We start from the raw sequence: 20,949 nt of genomic DNA on the forward strand, positions 1-20,949 counted from the left end.
AAACTAATCTCGATTAGCTTGTCGACAGCGCTCTTTACGCTTTGATAAGGTAATTTTATTTTATTTTATTTGGAGACAACTATGTAACAGATCATACTCTGAGTTCATACATACAATTCATTAGTTGAAATGTTCACATATGATAATTGAAAAACAATAGAATATATGATTGACAAACAAACAAAATGAGTGAAATGAAACTTATCCATCTGTTATGAGCTGAGATACCTCAAAGTTGGACAAGATTTAAAGCACTTCATGAGAAAATCATACCACTTCTTTGGTACTACATCCTACGTAATCAGAAAGTATTTATTCTTCAAATTCCAAATAGAAGAGCCACATGTCAAATGAGACAAAATTGAAAATAATCAAAGCCGTTGCTAGACCGCAACTGACTTATGGATCAGGTGCTTGGGGATTCGCGGCAAAGAGCCATATACAAAGAATTCAGGCAACAGAAAACAAGCTACTACGATGTGCCATAGATGCGCCTTGGTTTGTCAGGAACAAACAGATATATCGAGATTTGAAGTGGGAAACCATCACCGAATTTATGAAGAGAAAAGCTGAGAAGTTATTCGAAACAGCGAAGGAACATCCAAACGAAGAACTCAGGAGACTAGTGGACTACGATCCGGAGGAAGAATGAGAATTTGCAAAAGTAGACCACGAGATCAATTGAGGAGAGATTAAAATGAGTGCGGAAACTTATTAAAACTGTACTAAGAGATATCCGAAATGGACGAACATGAAAACCCTAGCACAACAATGTGCAAGAAGAAATTAACCGATCAAGGGATAAATGGTTTATAGGCAATGCCCGGAACCAATATAAAGCAGGTTAGGTTTAGTGAGTCGCGAACTCAGGAGAGTGAGTAACCCCACAGTGTTCCCTAGAAATGGGTTCCTCTGGGCGAGAGATAAAGCCCCGTGTTTTTACAGATTCCCCCTGCTGTTAAAAAAAAAAAAGATGGGAAGTTGACGCGTGATGGTTGACCGTTGCTCGCATACGCTCCTGAACTTTTTCTGCCGATTCTCTATCAGATTTGGGAAAGTCAACATGTAAGATAGAATGGTGGAACCCGTGACAAACCCAACATCTCGGTTTAGATTGACTATTTTGTGCAACATGCGATGATCTCAAACAATTGAAGCATAATTTGTGGTTTGACGTTAAGGTGCATCGTTCCTGTACATTTTTTTTCAACAGTTCTGAGCATTTTTTACTGTGGTGTTTGCCTTCGCAGAACTCGCACTTCAAGGCTGGTGTCGGCTTCGATGAATTAATTGGTGACAAACGAATTTATATTGAACCTCGTTGATGCCCTTCGTCCGATCAACTTGGAAGGTTCAGTTGTTACCTGGAAATGCCCTGAGGCTTCTAATGCCTTACAATTTGTGCAACATGCGATGATCTCAAACAATTGAAGCATAATTTGTGGTTTGACGTTAAGGTGCATCGTTCCTGTACATTTTTTTTCAACAGTTCTGAGCATTTTTTACTGTGGTGTTTGCCTTCGCAGAACTCGCACTTCAAGGCTGGTGTCGGCTTCGATGAATTAATTGGTGACAAACGAATTTATATTGAACCTCGTTGATGCCCTTCGTCCGATCAACTTGGAAGGTTCAGTTGTTACCTGGAAATGCCCTGAGGCTTCTAATGCCTTACAATGATTGTTGAAGAAGTACGTAAGTTTAAGATCCCTGAATGTTGGTATTTCCACCGTGCTATGCTGCAATTCAAATGTCATGCGTGTTTTTTCGTCTAACTTCTATCGCCGCATTTAGAATGCACCCAATTCGTTCAATGTAAACCTTTCGTTGTTTTTTACTCTGCAGAAGTCGTTTCTCTTCACTACTCAGAGACATTTTAACTCAGTGAATGAATTCTGCGAAAGGTAGAAGGTAGATATTGAAAAAATAAAGTTTATGGCTATTTTCGAAGAAGGTTGTTAAGAAAAGGGTTGGCTCAGTACCGCCTACGGAAAATGAACTTCGACACTTCAGGTAACAATCTCGTTTAAGAATTTGTTCAGTTCGAAAATATGCTATATTTTAGTGGTGGAACAAAGCGCACAAATGAGATATCAAATAGAATTATTAATTCGGCTACGAAGGACCGTTAATGAAGGCGCTGGACACACGCCAAATAATTTAGTAATCCGTAACAGGTCGCGTTTGGAAATGAATAACTTAATAAACCAAAAAAATGAGGATTTTCTGCACTATATTATTTGTATTAAATATCACCTACCTGGCTTTATTCAGCACACGAACTTAGTGGATTTGTCGATCTTCTATAAGGGTTATTATCACCCAACATGAATGAGCGAGTGCAAGCACATTTTGGAATCGTCCGGCAAACACCTTTTCTCAGAATGGGACTACCTCGGTACCTCCGCGGGTACCGAGGTTTTAATTGTTTTATAGGTTTCTCGTCCTCGAGTCTCAGATTTTTTTTTTTTAGTAGGGGGAATCTGCGACCGTGAAAACACGGGGCTCTATTTCTCGCCCAGAGGAACTCATTTCTAGGGAACACTGTGGGTTACTCACTCTTCCGAATTCGCGACCCACTAAACCTAACCTACTTTTTATTGGTTCCGGGCATTTGCCTATAAACCATTCATCCCTTGATCGGTTAATTTCTTCTTGCACATTGTCGTGCTAGGGTTTTCATGTTCGTCTATTTCGTATATCTCTTCTTAGTATGGTTAATAAGTTTGCGTTCTCATTTTAATCTCTCCTCAATTGATCTCGCTGTCTCCTTTTGTAAATTCTCATTTTTCCTCCGGATCGTAGTCCACTAGTCTCCTGAGTTCTTCGTTTGGTTTGGATGTTCCTTCGCTGTTTCGAATAACTTTTCAGCTTTTCTCAGATCGGAAATACGTAAAAATTATGTATCTTGAGGATGGACGAAGGGTTTGTTCACAGAATCCACGAAGGATTCTCTTTTTATACGGGCTTAGTGATCTTAGAAATATGCACATATCCTTAAGATAACTTTGTTCGAACGACAATTCATTAGCAATCGACATCTATATTGCATAAAACGAACATTATTAAATCGTTGTGGTCCTGAGAAGGACCGTTTACACTACGACCTGAATAATAACTTATTCAACCGCCGAAACCGTACAATGTACGTCCTTGACGTTTGAGGGCATATACAACGTCCATGGCGGTAACAGTTTTTCTCTTTGCATGTTCGGTATATGTGACAGCGTCCCTGATTACATTTTCCAGGAACACCTTCAACACTCCACGAGTTTCTTCGTAAATGAGGCCAGAAATACGCTTGACACCTCCACGCCTAGCCAATCTCCTGATAGCGGGTTTGGTGATACCTTGGATATTGTCTCGGAGTACTTTCCTGTGACGCTTGGCTCCACCTTTACCCAAACCTTTACCACCTTTACCTCGACCAGTCATGTCTGCTGAACTATTGAAGAGTCGAAGTCGAAAATCAAAACGTAAACGAAAATAGAATAACGGAAATCTATTCTCCGACCAGTATTTATAAGCTACAGCCGCCCCACCACAGAAATTCCGTAGCATCCAATAGATTTTCAGATACGCATTGGAACGGCAACGTAGTCTATAAATATGGGCTGACGGTGGTGGGGACGGGTAGATAGGTTTAGACCGTGCTGCTCGTAGAGAAACAGTGTTTCATCAACATTAATTATGGCTCGTACTAAGCAGACTGCTAGAAAGTCGACTGGTGGTAAGGCTCCGCGAAAACAATTAGCCACCAAAGCTGCACGTAAAAGTGCTCCAGCCACAGGCGGTGTGAAGAAACCTCACCGTTACCGTCCGGGAACCGTTGCTTTACGTGAAATACGACGTTATCAGAAGAGTACCGAGTTGCTGATCCGTAAATTGCCCTTTCAGAGGTTGGTACGTGAGATCGCTCAGGATTTCAAAACTGATCTCAGATTTCAAAGTTCCGCCGTAATGGCACTTCAAGAAGCTAGCGAAGCTTATTTGGTTGGACTTTTCGAGGATACAAACTTGTGTGCGATCCACGCCAAAAGAGTAACTATCATGCCGAAGGACATTCAACTTGCTAGACGTATCAGGGGTGAACGTGCCTAAATTTCGATTCGGGAATCTTACATATCGGTTCTTTTCAGAACCACTAATCTCTAGGTGATTTTTATACTCGTACGATACTTCGATCGAATTGTAGTTTGCCGATTCGGCAATTTATAATACCACCAACTATTGAATCAATTCGTTGTTGAAATCAATTCGTGTTGAAATGGTTTTCCATTTTAGGTCCCTATTCCTATAAATCTGTCTATTCCTGACAATCTACTCACTATAAATTTGTACTCTCGTGAAACATTCTCACGTTCATTCATCTTACTCGATATACATGTTAGTTCTCAATTCTCAGCCTTATGCACCTCTTGAAACTAACGATTAGTGGTTATCTCAATACTCCCTTTTGCACTTGTCATGATTTATCAATTGTATCTTCTGTTTTTCCGATGGACGTTGTAATCGTGCTTACTTGTAAGCAGAACGTCTTTGTAAATATTGCATTCAATGATAAATTTCATGTATATTAATCATACTATTCTTTTCTCATTTTAACTTGTGTACGATTCATGCACTGCTCCTACTCATAACTATTGGTCAGCTCACATTGTATTTATCTCTCCCTGTTGATCAGACTTAAACAATGTAGTTTCGCCTCTTGGCCTATTTCACTAGACCTGGACTCTGGCAGATGAACACCAACTTTGAAAATTTTAAGGAATTAAAATTCCGATAACACATACACGTATAGAACCTACACAAACTTCACAGACGGAATCAAAAATTCCGTAGCTGTGCTAGTGGGCACTTTTACTTCTACTTTCACATTTACAGCGGTATGAAATACTTCTGCTCTGCTATGTAAAGAACAAAATCTTGTAAGAAGATATATTGAAGAGATGATATTTATAGGACGAATGTATGTCAGTTTTTATTCGATGTTTCGCTTTTACATAATTTATAAAAAATGAATTTTTATTCCTCCTTTTCAGTCATTCGGTTATTCACATTTTATTCATATATTAGTTTTTATATTTATGACCACTTTTTTTACAACCTTTTCTTTGTTTTTTGACTCCACCTGAATGCTTCGTAACAATTACCTTTTGTTGTAGCCTGATGAAGGAAATAAAATTTCCGAAACGTCGCTGAGAGAATAAGTGTTTTAATTTCATGTTCCTTGTGCCAATATTCACCTTTAATGAAATTTTCTTGATGGTTTTCCCCTTTTATATTTTTTTCCAACCTTGATTTCTTTGGAATCTTATGTTGAAATTCCCTGAAGTTTTGTTTAGGGCTGGCTTCGGAGAGGTTTGAGCTGGCTCCGAAGTGGTTTAACACGTTGACTGCGTTATGTATTTTTCAAGATTCCCCGGAGACCGATACCAGAGCTTTCTTCTGGTGCGGTATAGATCGCCGGGGACCGATATCTAAAATATTTTTCAATGCCATATTGTGTTAGATTCTTCGAATGTAACCTTAAAATTCGAAGAGTTTAAGCTTACTATATCAATTTGAAGTCTACGTTGTGCGCCGCATCAGGTTACAGCAACCTGATGTCCCATCTAGATTAAAATTTCTAAAACATCTACAAGAGATATTTCCTTTTCAACGAGAATGTGAAGATTTCAACAATTTTTTAGCTACATGTAATACATTTCTATCTTGAGCGTTCTGGAAGTTATGGAGTTAGCATATGAGGAAATATTGGATCTCACTTCATTCGCATCAGAAAAGATATTCGTAGTATATCGCAATCAACGTGTTAAGTTGATCAGGGTGATTTCTTGATCTTTTTCTTTTAGTGGGGGCGTTCAATCCTAGAATATCATATAGTTTTCGATTTCAGTTCAATACTCTCGATAGAAATTCAGTGGTCGATTCGACAAAGTATTAGAAAATTTTTTGACGAATAACATTTCGCTACTTCCAGTAAAAATACGGATTTTGATGGTCAATGAATAAAAGAAATAGTTCTATTTATCATGAACTGTTCGATCAAGGAGAATCAAATTTCGAAATAATAACTTATGATAAGAATATCCAGGAAACATGACAAGAGCGACTTTGGCAAGTCTGGGAAGAATCATTTCGGTCCGTCAAAAATGATATATCGGCCTATTTCCCATATTTATTTCGTCCGAAATACGATGCAATGATGAACCCAATAATTGGTACAGATAAAAACTTTAAATTCCGTGAGATTACGCAGTAAACTTGCAATTTCAAGTGCTTAGCAATAATTTACGAGCCAATCGCCCGTCAAATTTCCGTCAACTTCGCTAATATGGATCCCTCTATCTGAAGTAATCCAAACCCAAAGTGTTAAGGTCACACAATGTCATTATCAACCTCCGAGTCTGAAGTGCGACAGGCAACTACGCCTGCTAGTGCTGTTAGTAAGACGCTAAAAAAAGCCGAGAAAAAACCTCAGCGAAGTCTAAACATGTCAAACCCAGCCATCCCCCAACTTCCGATATGGTTAACAGTGCCATCAAAGGATTGAAAGAAAGGAGCGGGTCCTCGTTGCAAGCAATCAAGAAATACATCGGTTCGAATTACAAAGTCGATTCTGAAAAACTTGCACCGTTCATAAGAAAATATCTGAAGTCCGCTGTACAGTCCGGTTCCTTGATTCAGACCAAAGGAAAAGGAGCGTCTGGTTCTTTCAAATTGGCCGCTGCCGGATCTACAACTAACGCGTCGAAGAAGGTTGCGAAAAAATTGGTCAAGTCGGCCGATGGAGCAAATAAGAATGCATCATCTACAACGGCAGCCGACAAGAAGAACAAATCCCCTGCCAGGTCTACATCTACAGTGAGTAAGTCGAAAAAGAGAGCGGCAATTGCTACAGAAAAGAAGAAGCCAAAATTAACGAAATCTCCTTCGAAAGCTAAGAAGGCAATCAAATCGCCGACGAAGAGGCCCAAAGCACCGAAACCAAAAACGGTCAAATCAGTAACGGCTCCGAAGAAAGTAACGTCTCCCAAAAAGAAAAAGTAAAACATATATAATTTTGGAAGGAAAAACATTTTAAACCGGCCCTTTTCAGGGCCTCTAGAATTTTCTATCAAATATTACTTTTATAGATTTTCACTCGCTAGAGAAACGATGTCAGAAAAGATGTTTCCATCGAACACGGTAGGTGATTTTTTTCGGAGAATGTAAATATTTCCCGAATTCTAAAAATCACTTGACGGTCAGGAATTTTGACGAATAATTTCAGGTGCAGAATATTCAGAATTTCACTCTAGCTATCGAATGATAGCGATTTTGATCAAAAAATCATGAAAATTAATATACGGCAGAAATTTAATATCTTAATAATAATGTTCTGTATGTTCCGAGGTTTCATTACGAGATTCGATTCAGATTGAACAGTTCTTTCGAAATTGAACTCGTTATTTGACTAATTGACCATTAAAATCTGCATTCCTAGTGGAAGCAACGAACTGTAATTCAATCTGCGCATCCCATTTACAAAATTATGTGTGATTTTTAAGATTTGGTTAGAAGCTAAAATACGATGGGAAGTAGTACGATGGCACCGGATAGAATATCAAGGAAAAGTCATATCAAACAAGCAATCGACAAAACGAAAGCAGCGACGAAAAGACTCTACCCTCTGATAGGAAGAAGAAGCCGCATGTCGAAAGAGACAAAATTGAAGATTATTAAAGCCGTTGCTAGGCCTCAACTGACATGAATCAGTTGCCTGGGGTTTCGCGGAAAAGAGCCATATCAAAATAATTCATGCAACTGAAAACAAGCTGCTACCATGTGCAATAGATGCACCTTGGTTTGTCATGAATAGACAGATTTATAGGGACCTAAAATGGGAAACCATAACGGAATTCATGAACAAAAAAGCAGAGAAATTATTCGAAACAGCGAAAAACCATCCGAATCAAGAACTCAGCAGACTAGTGGACTACGACCCAGAGGAATGCGAATTTACCGAAGGAGACCAAGTGATCAATTAAAAAGATTTTAATATACTAACAAAAACTTATTGAAAAATCCAATAAAGTGTTATCCAATAGAGGATAAACACATAAATCCCAGCAATATAGTGTGTGAGAAGAAAACAGACTAAAAGATGAAAGGTTTATAGGCAAATGCACGGAATTCTTTTTTTTTTTGTGTAGCAGGGGGAAAATCTGCAAGTCAGACGAACCACCCTCTGGAGATGATCACTCTCTTGAGATCGAGACCCACTAAAAACCCTAAACTGCTTCTTGTCCTGTAATTTTTTTATGTAGAAAAGTGACTATTTTATCTTGAACTTTTTTTTTCGGTTAATTATTATCACTAGGTATTTACAATCACAACACCGTCCAATTTAGTTATTTTAGAACTAGGTTCTTCGGAAGTATCCTTATTTTTCTCAGTATCCTCATCACTGGGTAATGGACGTTTCGAAGCACTGGTAGAAGGATTATTTTCATCGCTTGAATTTCTGGGAAAAATATCCACAAAGGCATGTTTTCGCTTGAAATGTTTTTTAAATTGGACACTGAATGTTTGTAAGACAGTTGTTGTTTACAGATGTCGCAGGAACACATTATTTTTTCAACGTCTACGATAGAAAAATAAAGCCATATCGGGCTTCTCTTATTCCACATCTTAGCAGAAAGATCGAAACACGCGCTCGAAGGTATATCCTTATAGTATAGTTCACGGTACAAGGTACCTATTTCACATATCGACTCAACTCAACTGGAACTATAGAACTGGCGAAGTAATGAAAAAAAGGAAAAAAATTTGAAGCACCTTCACTGTGAAGTAACACATACGCTAATCGTTGAGTCTCAACTTACAAATGAAACCTAAACTTTTTGCTTTTATAAGATTTCTAGAAACCATGGTACTTATAAACCAACTAGTTTGGAAAAGCCAAAATTGTTGAAATATTGAACTAGGGTGGTTTCCGGATTTTTGCATTTATAAGATTTCTAGAGACCGTGGTACTATAAACCAACTCAGGAGCATGTTTACAAATGACAGGACAAAACATTTGGGTTTAGCTAATTTCAATTGCATTATGATATTTATGAAGGTCATTTTGGAAATTTCAACTTATTCATTATTTCTGTTTGTTTAGTTATAAAGAAACTGAATATGAAAATAACAATTATCATGTGTTAAGAATCAAAGAAACCCCAACGATATTCCAGAAATTCGGCAGGGGGCTTGAAAGAAGCAAAGATTGACCGCTTTGAAAGAAGCCTCCCCATAAAAAGAACCGTAACTGTTATAGAGAATGCCGACAAAGTTGTAGATTTTAGATTTATGGCATCTCTGTTACAGAATTAAACATTTGTGAAAAAGGGTGCCTATAAGCACGAGGGTAATTAAGTACAGGTCCAGTTTATATTAGGTACTGTTATTACTGAATTCACTGAAAATCCTCTGTATTCTGCAGAAATCTGTTAATTGAATATCATTTGAAAAAAGATTCATTAAAATTTTAGTATTTACGGACATTTTAGCTTACTTGAATTTTCAAATGGTAGGTACTGTATGAAAAATTACCAAATATAAACGATGTATATAACTCATGGGCGGAGGCAAATATGTGAGATTTTCCTATCTCATACTTTGTGTCGGTAAGAGGACCATATTTTCGAAAAAGTTTTCCACATTACGATGCCTCCGAAAACTAGCGGAAAAGCGGCTAAAAAGGCGGGCAAGGCCCAGAAAAATATTTCCAAGACTGACAAGAAGAAAAAACGGAAGAGGAAGGAAAGTTACGCCATCTACATTTACAAGGTATTGAAACAAGTGCATCCCGATACCGGTATTTCTAGCAAAGCTATGAGTATAATGAACAGTTTTGTGAATGATATCTTCGAACGTATCGCTGCTGAAGCGAGCAGACTTGCTCACTACAATAAACGTTCTACGATTACTAGCAGGGAAATTCAGACTGCGGTACGGCTTCTCTTACCTGGCGAGCTGGCTAAGCACGCAGTCAGCGAAGGTACCAAAGCAGTCACCAAGTACACTAGTTCAAAATAAAGTGGAACACATACGTTCTAACCCAATAGGTTCTTTTCAGAACCACTAATTAGTACTTCCTGATAATTAGTAACTGGTCTGTTACTATTTTCCTTAGATTTGGTCGGAAAAATGCTCCGCTGTATGTAAGTTGATTTCCTTCGGTCTAACACTATCTGACATTGAACAAAAACGTCTCAATTCGAGAACGCAATCATTACATCATACGCAGATGACACGGCTATATTAACTAGCTCAAGAGTAACCTCTAAAATAGAGAAGGAACTGCAGAAACATTGCCACAGGATAGAAGAATGGATGAACAAATGGAAAATCAGAGCAAATCCGGAGAAGAGCAGTGGAATTATTTTCTACAAGAGGACAGGGAAAGGACCCTCGAATAACTTAACAATATAAACAATGTACCAATTCCATGGACCAAAAGCGTGAACTACCTAGGAATAACCCTAGACGAAAAATTGAATTTCAACAAACACGTCAGGAATGTCGAAGTTGAAGCATGAAGAATCAAAGGTTTCATGTACCCATTACTGAACAGAAAGAGCAAACTAGATAAAACAAACAAAATGAAGATATATTAGGGTGACCAGACGTCCGTCATTGAGACGGACAGTCAATCGTCCAAGAAGTCCGTCACTGGAAAACGTCCGTCAAAATCTTGAATTTTTTTCTCAAGATCATTTGAGATGGATAATAAAGAAAGAAAGTACAAAAATCTTCCAAAAGAATTTCCATTCCTTAAAAAAACAAAACTTGATTCTGAAGTCCAATGTACGAAGGGTCAATTTGGCATTGTATTTGGAAAAAGAAGTTATATTATACGGCATGTTTCAAGTTACAAACATAAAAATATGGTTAATGCAGCAGCGTCTTCCTCCCTGACCAAATATTTCAGACATTCAAATTTTGGGGGTGAAGAAGCTTCTCTAGCAAAGCCTGAAGACCTGTTCTCATTCCACAGTGTAATGCACAATGCACAACCATTGTATTAAGATTATTATATTTTCGTTTTTGTGTTGTGATACACTTATATTATTTTTCTGTTTTCAATAAATCATTTTTATTTAACACTATACGGGGTAGGAAGCTGAGTAGCTGGAGGCATATACAGGGTGAGGTTGTTGAAAAACATGAAAAAATGTTATTTTCAGTTCTCACAAACGGTTTTATCGAATGAAATGAATTTCGAGTAATTTGGCGTTCATAAATAAAAATTATCTATGAAATTCGAAAAATTGGGTACCTACTTTGTCCGCAAGCAACTCTTTTAAAATCTATCGCCGGGTTTCATAAAGCTTGATCAGGGAATCAACGCTTGATGGACGAATAGACGTCAATTTGTTTTCAATCGATAATTCAGTCATGATCATCATCAGAATATTCCCGCATCGAATTATGATGTTCATACATCCATTTAATTATTCTCAATTGCTATTTTTTCAATATATTAAGAAATGAAAGGTCTCAGTGATTTCGGTTGAGTAATCGAATGACTATGTAAATCTTTTTATCAAGGCTAAATCGGAAAAATGGTACATGAAAAAATTTTTTCTTTTGACCTCAATAATCTACTGTAAAATATTTTTACGATTCAAAGACTCGCCCTTTATATAAATATATACACATTCACCAGGTCTGTCCGTCATTGAACTGGGGATTATCTGGTCAGCCTATATCAGATATATAATACAATAATAAGACGGATGACATACGCAGCCACAAGCTGGAAGAACACAACAGAAAGGAACATGAGAAGACTTCAGAGAGTTCAAAACATATCGATAAGGCTGACACTAAACGCACCGTGGTATCACACGAATGAACAACTCCACAAAGAGATATAGATATCCCACAATCGAAGAGCACCTACAAAAAATGAACGAAAAACTGGAAGAAAAAATGAAAATACACAATAATCCACTGATTAGAGAAATAATGGAATAAACAGAAGCAAAGCGATGCAGACAAACAGAGACTATATAAGACGGCGGAAATAAGAAGACTACTTCGTCCCGCGAAACCAGAGAGACATACGATACGATCCATTTTGACCCGAGGATACCAGTTAAGGGTTAAATAATCGGATCGCGACCCCCAGAGTCAGCTCGTTGAGCGGCATTACACTAGCAGAGCATCTCAAAGAATTTTTTTACGATTTTTATGCCCTCGTTTTGCTCTCATTTTGCTCAGCACTTAGTTTATCGTTTTGCTCACCAATCCGTTCGTTTTGTGCATTTACACTTTTCGAGTTTTCAGAGAAGAAAAAAATTTTTTTTTCTTACCTTAGCTTGTGGGATATCTGCGTTTTGCTCTTTTTTGCTCTTTTCAATTCTGCAATTAGTTTTTCTCTACCACTTACCGTTACCGAGATTAGATAATCAAAAGTGCCCTGCTGGTGTAATATTTCACTAGCATGGCACCTTAACGGATCTTTCCGATATTGTCGATCGGAAGTTTTGCTCCGTTTTGCTCATCAGTCCGTTCGTTTTGCTCATTTATACTTTACGAGTTTTTGGAGGAGAAATTTTTTCAGAAAAAAAAATTAATAAATAATTTGTCCACCACTTCCAAACTTATCACTACCAGAATGTCAGTGTAAATATTAACAGTCAATATAATTCCAATGACACAAGCACAGTTCAGTAGAGCGAGAATAAAAAAAATATCACTTCAAAAACGTCGAACGAAAAAATAGGGCTCAGAAGATCAGTTCACAGGTCGTAGATAACGATGCAACTGATCTTCATCTGTATCTGTGATGCAAGGACCGAAAATTTTTTTCCCAAAATGTCTTCCAGATGGTGCCAAAATTCTTTAACTGGAATGTTCGCCAAAAATCATAAAAAAGGGATGGTGCTGAAACTTCGATTGGGTTTTTACAAACCCGCTCAGTGGCAATATTTTTCAATTTTGCCAGATGTTTGAGATTTATTTTCAGAGTAGTTGTGTAAGAAATGGTCTTAATGTACCTATAGCTATAAAACCTAAAAAATATTTTGTACCGGCTGGAATATTTTTGGGAATTTTGAATCTTTGAAATTATAAATTCTATCTATAATGGTTTAGTGGCGAGGTTAACTATCATCAAATGTGACATGTATATTTCGAGTTTCTTGGGCTATTTTCATATATATTAAGAATTATTAACGTAAAGAAAAATTTTGTCTTGAAGCTTATTCATAATGGTAAGACATGAAATTTTTTTTCATTCATTCAATTTCTCGTGATTCTGGCCGAACATCTAAATAAATCGTTGAGAATAGAATGAATGGGTTCTTAGTAGTTACAGATTTTCATTGTCAAAATGCGCCATAAAGTAAAATGTTGAATACAACGATTATCATCATTGTCACTTAATAATGAGCTCAAGAGGGTTTGTCCGAGCAGGTACAGCTTGTGCCTGTGTGCTTTCACCTACCTAGTCTGGTTTGTATTGCAGGTGATAAATTATCCAAAATTAGCCAATAAGATTAATAAGGATCTTGTCGGCATGTGCTTTCTTCATAATGAGGCACTTAGAGTTAGAATATTTTTCGCAGGTATTCCGATGCTTACCTCCATTCTGGCAATTTTCAAAATATGAATTTTTTCTCTGAATTTAAAAATTGCCAATCCCTAATATTAGGGATTACCAAGGTAGCAAGCATTTTTTCGTTAGATTAGTGTGCCATGAAGGTGGCTGCCTTTTTTCTGTCAGACACGTTTTCGTTTTTAGATATTGCATTGGAATTCTTAAAAATTGAATTTCAGTTGCTCCGTACAATGTTACTTGTTCAATTATGATGTGAATGCATTCAATATTCAATGACGATTTGAATGAATCTTCAATATTATACCGTATTATTATTATCCGTATCAAGAAGGCATACACAGAAGAGGAAATCAATCTTATGCAGTACTACTTGAGTAGAGAGGAGTGGAAAGAAGTATTCTCAGCCCAGTCAGCAGAGGACAAGTACAACATCTTCATTGGAACATATATGAACTACTACAACTTATCCTTCCAATTACAACCAATAAAAAGAAGATTGTCAAAACCAATTCCACGTTAGATAACCCCAGACATTGTGGAAGCGAAAGAACGTCTAATGTTCCTCCATTCCTGCTACAAAACACATAGAAGTGAAGGAAACAAACTTATGTCAGCTACAAAAAGAAATATCTCGAATTACTACAAACATAAAAAAAACCTTATATAACACACCAATCCAAAACTCAGACAACAAAAACAAAACTATTTGGAATATCATCAATAGAGAAACTGGGCCATCTAGGAAGCATGTTAAACCGGAAAACCTGACCACAGATGAACTAAACAACTTCTTTGTAAACAATGCAAATAACATAATAAAAAATCTACCGAAAAACAATGTTAATCCCACAGATTTAATGAAGAAAACCTACATAATGAATTCGATGTTCTTCAACCCTGTGACCCAACATGAAATGGAAACCATTTCAAACAACCTGAAAGCAAAAAAATCAGAGGATATAGATGGTAATACTGTCTTTATGATAAAAAAAATGTGCTGCATGGCTGATTGACCCATTGGTGGATGTCTTGAATACATGTCTTGAAGAGGCAGTCTTTCCAACTAAAATGAAAATAGGCAAAATCTGCCCTATTTTCAAAAAAGGAGATCCTTCCATAGCCAACAATTTTAGGCAAATTGCAATACTGCCAGCATTTTCAAAGATACTAGAAGGGGTGGTCTATAATTACCTCGTTGACTTCACGGATGCTACACAAATATTGTGCCATAACCAATTTGGATTTCGGAAAGGAACATCAACAGCTGAGGCAATTCATTCTTTAACCAAACATATTCAAGATTGTTTCGAAAACAAAAATCAGTGTCTGGGAATATTTACCGACTTATCAGCGGCATTTGATTGTGTTAATCACTCAATATTGAGAAGCTGGAGATATATGGCATACGTGGTGTTTGCTTGGACCTTTTCAGATCATACCTATCTGATCGACAGCAGATAGTTGTATTGGATGACAATAGAAGTGAAGCTCTCAAAATAACAAGGGGAGTTGTCCAAGGTTCGAGACTGGGCCCTCCACTATTCCTTCTGTATATCAATGACATGCCACACAACATAAGCCTGAGAGTTCCAACCAGCATACCAAGAACAGTTGTTTCCTGTAGGTTTGCCGACGATACAACATATGCAGTTGAGATTGAAGATGACACAAGCGTTCAATCAACTTATGAAGACATTATGGTTCAAGACAAAGAGTGGTTCACTACAAATGAATTATTTCTTAATGCTGCCAAAACAACATCATTGGTCTTTAGTGTCAAACAAAGGAGTCAAACCTCAGAAGCGAGTTCAGCAAACTTTCTAGGAGTACAACTAGATGCACAACTGAGCTGGAGAGTCCACATTGATAATCTCAGTGCCAAACTGGCCGGAGCAACATATGCTGAGATCACCAATACAAACACAGCAGTAACTGCCTACTACTCCCTATTTCACTCAAGGATGACTTATGGTATAATATATATATATATATATATATATGGTATAATCAGTTGGAGTGATGGAGCAACGGTTCACTTAGATAAAATATTCAGAATGCAGAAAGCAGCCCTGAGAAGTATCTATCGAGTTCCATGGAACACAAGCTGCAGAAACTTATTCACTGAATCCAGAATAATGTCACTGTATGCAGTAATTATATACAAGAGAGTAACACACATAAGGAAAAATCTAAACATGTATTCAAAACATCCAGATCAACACAATTACAATACTAGAAACAAAGATATCATACAGCCAAGTCAGAGACTGATGGAAAACCCATAATATTGGAGTGCAACTCTATAACCAACTGCCAGACCAGATGCGGAACCTCCAACATTCAACATTTAAGAGGAAACTAAGAACATTGCTATCTGGACATAGCATATACAACTTCACGGAATTCGAGTATGGACTCGAATCCAAACAATTTGTTTGGATCAGCCTTCCCTAAACAAACCAATTTGTCGGCGTTAGGAAAAGTAGTAGAAAGAATTATCGCCACGAGGCTAAACGAGGAAACCGAAAATCTGGAACTAATACCACCAGAACCTTTCGGATTCAGAAGAGAGCATTCAACAGAACAACAATTATTAAGGCTCACAGAGTACATAACAGAGGGATTCCAAAATAAACAAGCTACAGGTCTTATTTTACTAGACGTCGCCAGAGCATTCGACAGAGTATGGCATGAAGGATTAATATATAAGATGAGATGTGCTGGATATTCGATCAAAATATGCAAGTTGATCAGGAATTATCTCAAAAATAGAAGATTTTACGAAGTGGGAGGAGAATGCTCCTCAACAAGAGATATAGAGGCTGGAGTACCCCAAGGATCAGTACTTGGGCCACTTCTGTACAACATATACATCCACGATATTCCGAAAAATCCAAGAACTATGCTAACGTTATATGCTGACGATACAGGCATAGCAACACGACACCGAAACCCTGAAAAAATAGAACGAGTTCTACAAGAGTCGATTGACGAAACAAATGACTGGTGCATAAAGTGGAAAATCAAGCTCAATGGACAAAAGAGCCAAGCAATATTACTACAGAAGAGAAGACTGCGACCCACAACGAAACTGGATATTGACGGCGAAGAAATCGACTGGAAAAATGAAGCCAAATATTTAGGAATAACGCTTGCCAAAGGACTTACTTGGAAAAGTCATATCAAACAAGCAATCGACAAAACGAAAGTAGCGATGAATAGACTCTATCCTCTGATAGGAAGAAGCCACATGTCGAAAGAGACAAAATTGAAGATAATCAAAGCCGTTGCTAGGCCTCAACTGACTTATGGATCAGTTGCCTGGGGTTTCGCGGCAAAGAGCCATATCAAAAGAATTCAGGCCACTGAAAACAAGCTGCTACGATGTGCAATAGATGCACCTTGGTTTGTCAGGAATAGACAGATTTATAAGGACCTGAAATGGGAAACCATAACGGAATTCATGAACAGAAAAGCAGAGAAATTATTCGAAACAGCGAAAAACCATCCGAATCAAGAACTCAGGAGACAAGTGGACTAAGACCCAGAGGAAGACAAAAGGAGAATGCGAATTTACCGAAGGAGACCAAGAGATCAATTAAAAAGAGATTAAAATAACAACAGAAACTTATTGAAAAATTCAATAAAGTGTTAATCCAATAGAGGATAAACACACAAATCCCAGCACGATAGTGTGCGAGAAGAAAACCGACCAAGAGATGAACGGTTTATAGGCAAATGCCCGGAACCAAAATTCAAGAAGCAGTAGGGTTTTTAGTGGGTCTCGAGCTCAGGAGAGTGAGAAACCCCACACTGTTCCCCCTCAGGAGATGAGGGCGGTTCGTCTGCCTTGCCCTAAACCAAGATGCATCTATTGCACATGGTAGCAGCTTGTTTTCAGTTGTCTGAATTCTTTTGATATGGCTCTATGCCGCGAAACCCCAAGATTATTTGAGGTGGATATTAAAAAAAAGAAAGTGCAAATTTATGGGAGATCGAAAGAATTTCCATTTTTAAAACACAAAACTTGATTCTGCAGTCCAATGTACGAAGTGTTTGGGTCAATTCAGATAACATTAAAAAATGTTTAATGCAGAAGCTCCCTGACCAAATATTTGAGACATTCAAATTTTGGGAATGAAGAAGCTTCTCTAGCAACGCCTGAAGCCCTCTTCTCATTCCACAGTGTAATGCACAGCCGTTATATTGATATTATTAAATTTTCGTTTTTGTGTTGTAATAAACTTTTATTATTCCTCTATTTTTAATAAATAGATTTTTTTTATGGCCATACGTTGTAGGAAACTGAGCAGCTGGAATCATATACAGGGTGAGTCTTAGACTCGTACAAGTATTTTACAGTAGATTCTTGAGGTCAAAAGAAACACTTTTTTCCTTTACCGTTTTTTCCGAATCGGCTCGGTTTTAAAGGTACAGGTCGTTGAAAAATATAAAAAAATGTTATTTCTAGTTCTCATAAACGGTTTTATCGAATGAAATGAATTTCGGAATATAGTTTTCGAGTAATTTGAAGTTCAAAAATAAAAGATATCTGTGAAATTCGAAAACTTGGGTACTTTTGACCGAATGCAACTCTTTTTGAAAGATCCACAGATTCATTTACTTATTCTGAAGGTAATTTTGCTTTTCCAGGAGTGGCACAGCTCATTATGAAAACCTACAATGTCTATATCTTCTTATCAGGGCTGAATCGGAAAAAATGGTACAGGAAAAAAGTGTTTCTTTGGGTCTCAAGAATCCACGGCTGAAATATTTTTACGATTCAAAGACTCGCCCTGTATATATAAATCAGGTCCGTCCGCATTGAACATTGGATAATCTGGTCAGCCTATGTTGAAAAGTGGCCCAAGTAGTAAGTACTGATCCTTGGGGTACTCCAGCATCTACATCTCTTGTTAAATGAAGATTTCAGCGGTCGATTCGAAAGTATCATAAAATTTCTAGCGAAAGAGTATGAATGGATGCTATTCGACAATCTAGAGGAACACGGGCCCGCCCTTCTATAGCGTCTATCTGATGGCGCCCGCTAATTGGCGGAATGAAGATAGCATGAATACCATGCACGAATGTATTCTACTGTGACTTCAAAAATCATCACGAAATTTTATAGAGCAACGTCTAGTATCTGTTGATATATTCATTGATCATGTCGGGTCGTGGTAAAGGCGGTAAAGTTAAGGGTAAAGCGAAGTCTCGTTCAAATAGAGCGGGATTACAGTTTCCCGTTGGACGTATCCATCGTTTGTTGCGAAAGGGAAATTACGCCGAACGAGTAGGAGCGGGAGCACCCGTTTACCTGGCAGCCGTGATGGAATATCTCGCTGCTGAAGTATTGGAATTGGCCGGTAACGCCGCTAGAGACAACAAGAAGACTAGGATCATTCCACGCCATCTTCAGTTGGCCATTAGAAACGACGAAGAATTGAACAAGTTACTCTCTGGAGTCACTATTGCTCAGGGTGGAGTTTTACCAAATATCCAAGCGGTACTTTTGCCGAAAAAAACCGAAAAGAAATCATAATTCGCAGCACGATCAACTCTATCGAAAGGCCCTTTTCAGGGCCACAACCTACTATCGCTAAAAGAGTTTGCTATGATATTTGAACGACGATGAGGTAACTCGATCTCAGTCCCCTCCGGCAGATTTTGAGAAGAAGTGAATCTCGTAATGACACGTAGTTTTTGAATTGAAATGCCTTGTATTATTACAGTTAACTCCTCCAAGTACAAATCTTCCGCTTCAACGCGCCGAATTTCAAATTCCTACTTTCAGTAGGTACAAATGCATATTTTCAACGGTCCACAATTGCCCAAAACTTTCAGTTCACCTCGAAGACTATGAGGGATTATGAGATTTGGTTCGAATTGATCATACAATATTTGAGTAATTGATCTGATACTTTGTCGGATCGACCATTCAAAAGTAAATTCCAAATGATAGTATCGAACAGAAATTCAACAAGCGCATTCCAATTCGAAAACTATGTCCGATTTCAAGATTTGGTTCGAATGGATCCAATAGTTTCTGGGAAATTGGTTTCATACTTTGTCTAAGCGACAAATGTCAAGAGATACACTAAACTCTGAGGATTTTCAAGAATTCGTCGGATGAAGGATTCTGATATAGATTACAGAAAAAACGAAATTTTACCAAAAAGTTCAATTTTTCGTTCATTATCAGTAGGTCAACAAAATCTTCCATCCGATTGGCTCCTGATACATTGGTGCAAAAATTTAGACAGGAGCAAATCGATTATTTCAATTTTTTAATTGATTATGGTTCAGACATTCAACAGAAGCATCCCAATTCGAAAACTATGAAATTTTAAGGTTTGGTTTCTGAGAAATTGATATAATACTTTGTCGAATCGACCACTGAAAACTAAATTTCTATCGGAAGTATCGAAGTATGAGGCGCACTTTCATTTGTACGGATTTGATTACGAATATCAACAGGTAAGGAATATACATTAAATGTCTCAATTTTTGCTCAGTAAAAATCGTGACAAAATTAAAACTGAAAAATGCATTTCTATTATGCTAAACTCCTAAAGGACATCGATAAATTCTTCAACTGTGAGTTTTTCCAGGAGAGACTTCGAATACAAAATCCGAAACAAAAGTAGCTGCTCCTTTATAATAAATGATACGAATAGACAATGAAGACGCTGGACATACGCCAAATAATTTAGTAATCCAAAACAGGTCGCGTTTGGAAATGAATAACTTAATTAACCAAAAAAATGAGGATTTTCTTTCACTATATTAATTGTACTAAATATCACCTACCTGGCTTAATTCAGCACACGAACTTTAGGATTTGTAGATCTTCTATAGGGGTGATCACCGAACATGAATGAGCGAGTCCAAGCACACTTTGGAATCGTCCGGCAAACACCTTTTCTCAGAATATGACTACCTCGGCGGGTCTTGGCTGCGAAGCCCCATGCCGCCGATCCATATGTGAGTTGTGGTCGCGCAATAGTTTTAATCATCGTCAACTTGATGTTCTTATTCATATGACTTCTTCTGGATAAAGTTTACTCATTGCGGCTATTGTTTTATCAACAGCACATTTGATGTGGTTTTTTCATGTAAGTCCTCTGTCAAGCGTCACTCCTAGGTATGTTGCTTCATTTTTCCATTCAACCTCTTCTCCATCAAGGTTTTCTTCCTAGGGATGTGTAGTTCGTTCAATTTCGAGGAACCAGATCGATCTAGATCCATTGCTGAGAAGACCCGGTTCAAAAGACCCGTTCAATTGACCCATTGGTTCTTTTAGGTAGTTGGGTTTCGGGTTGTGATCCAAACATTGCGCATGGTTCGAA

The 20,949-nt window shown here is 37.7% G+C and overlaps 5 protein-coding genes across 5 annotated transcripts; 4 read left to right on the forward strand and 1 right to left on the reverse strand.

Moving 5' to 3' along the window:
- Positions 1-3,110: 3,110 nt before the first annotated feature.
- On the reverse strand, positions 3,111-3,447 carry LOC123322712 (histone H4). Its single transcript, XM_044910700.1, has one exon. The coding sequence runs from the start codon at positions 3,430-3,432 to the stop codon at positions 3,121-3,123; it is 312 nt and encodes a 103-aa protein (XP_044766635.1). The 5' UTR covers positions 3,433-3,447; the 3' UTR covers positions 3,111-3,120.
- Positions 3,448-3,678: 231 nt separating this feature from the next.
- Positions 3,679-4,145, forward strand: LOC123321539 (histone H3). The gene has a single exon (XM_044909204.1). It carries the CDS (start codon positions 3,688-3,690, stop codon positions 4,096-4,098), a length of 411 nt encoding a protein of 136 aa, XP_044765139.1. The 5' UTR covers positions 3,679-3,687; the 3' UTR covers positions 4,099-4,145.
- A 1,932-nt stretch (positions 4,146-6,077) lies between these two features.
- LOC123322765 (histone H1B-like) lies at positions 6,078-7,050 on the forward strand. Its single transcript, XM_044910779.1, has 2 exons — positions 6,078-6,121; positions 6,465-7,050. The coding sequence occupies exons 1-2, from the start codon at positions 6,078-6,080 to the stop codon at positions 7,048-7,050; spliced, it is 630 nt and encodes a 209-aa protein (XP_044766714.1).
- Positions 7,051-9,685: 2,635 nt separating this feature from the next.
- Positions 9,686-10,083, forward strand: LOC123316568 (histone H2B). Its single transcript, XM_044902716.1, has one exon. The coding sequence runs from the start codon at positions 9,697-9,699 to the stop codon at positions 10,066-10,068; it is 372 nt and encodes a 123-aa protein (XP_044758651.1). The 5' UTR covers positions 9,686-9,696; the 3' UTR covers positions 10,069-10,083.
- Positions 10,084-18,724: 8,641 nt separating this feature from the next.
- LOC123322699 (histone H2A) lies at positions 18,725-19,142 on the forward strand. Its single transcript, XM_044910683.1, has one exon. The coding sequence runs from the start codon at positions 18,768-18,770 to the stop codon at positions 19,140-19,142; it is 375 nt and encodes a 124-aa protein (XP_044766618.1). The 5' UTR covers positions 18,725-18,767.
- Positions 19,143-20,949: the final 1,807 nt, after the last annotated feature.

The sequence above is a fragment of the Coccinella septempunctata genome, chromosome 1, assembly GCF_907165205.1.
Source record: "Coccinella septempunctata chromosome 1, icCocSept1.1, whole genome shotgun sequence".
In the NCBI taxonomy this organism is placed as follows: domain Eukaryota; kingdom Metazoa; phylum Arthropoda; class Insecta; order Coleoptera; family Coccinellidae; genus Coccinella; species Coccinella septempunctata.

Coding starts and splice junctions, on each gene's coding strand:
- LOC123322712 (XM_044910700.1), bottom strand. CDS start 3,432: ATGACTGGTCGAGGTAAAGGTGGTAAAGGTTTGGGTAAAGGTGGAGCC.
- LOC123321539 (XM_044909204.1), top strand. CDS start 3,688: ATGGCTCGTACTAAGCAGACTGCTAGAAAGTCGACTGGTGGTAAGGCT.
- LOC123322765 (XM_044910779.1), top strand. CDS start 6,078: ATGATAAGAATATCCAGGAAACATGACAAGAGCGACTTTGGCAA. Junction 6,122..6,464: donor GACAAGAGCGACTTTGGCAA/GTCTGGGAAGAA, acceptor CGCTAAAAAAAG/CCGAGAAAAAACCTCAGCGA.
- LOC123316568 (XM_044902716.1), top strand. CDS start 9,697: ATGCCTCCGAAAACTAGCGGAAAAGCGGCTAAAAAGGCGGGCAAGGCC.
- LOC123322699 (XM_044910683.1), top strand. CDS start 18,768: ATGTCGGGTCGTGGTAAAGGCGGTAAAGTTAAGGGTAAAGCGAAGTCT.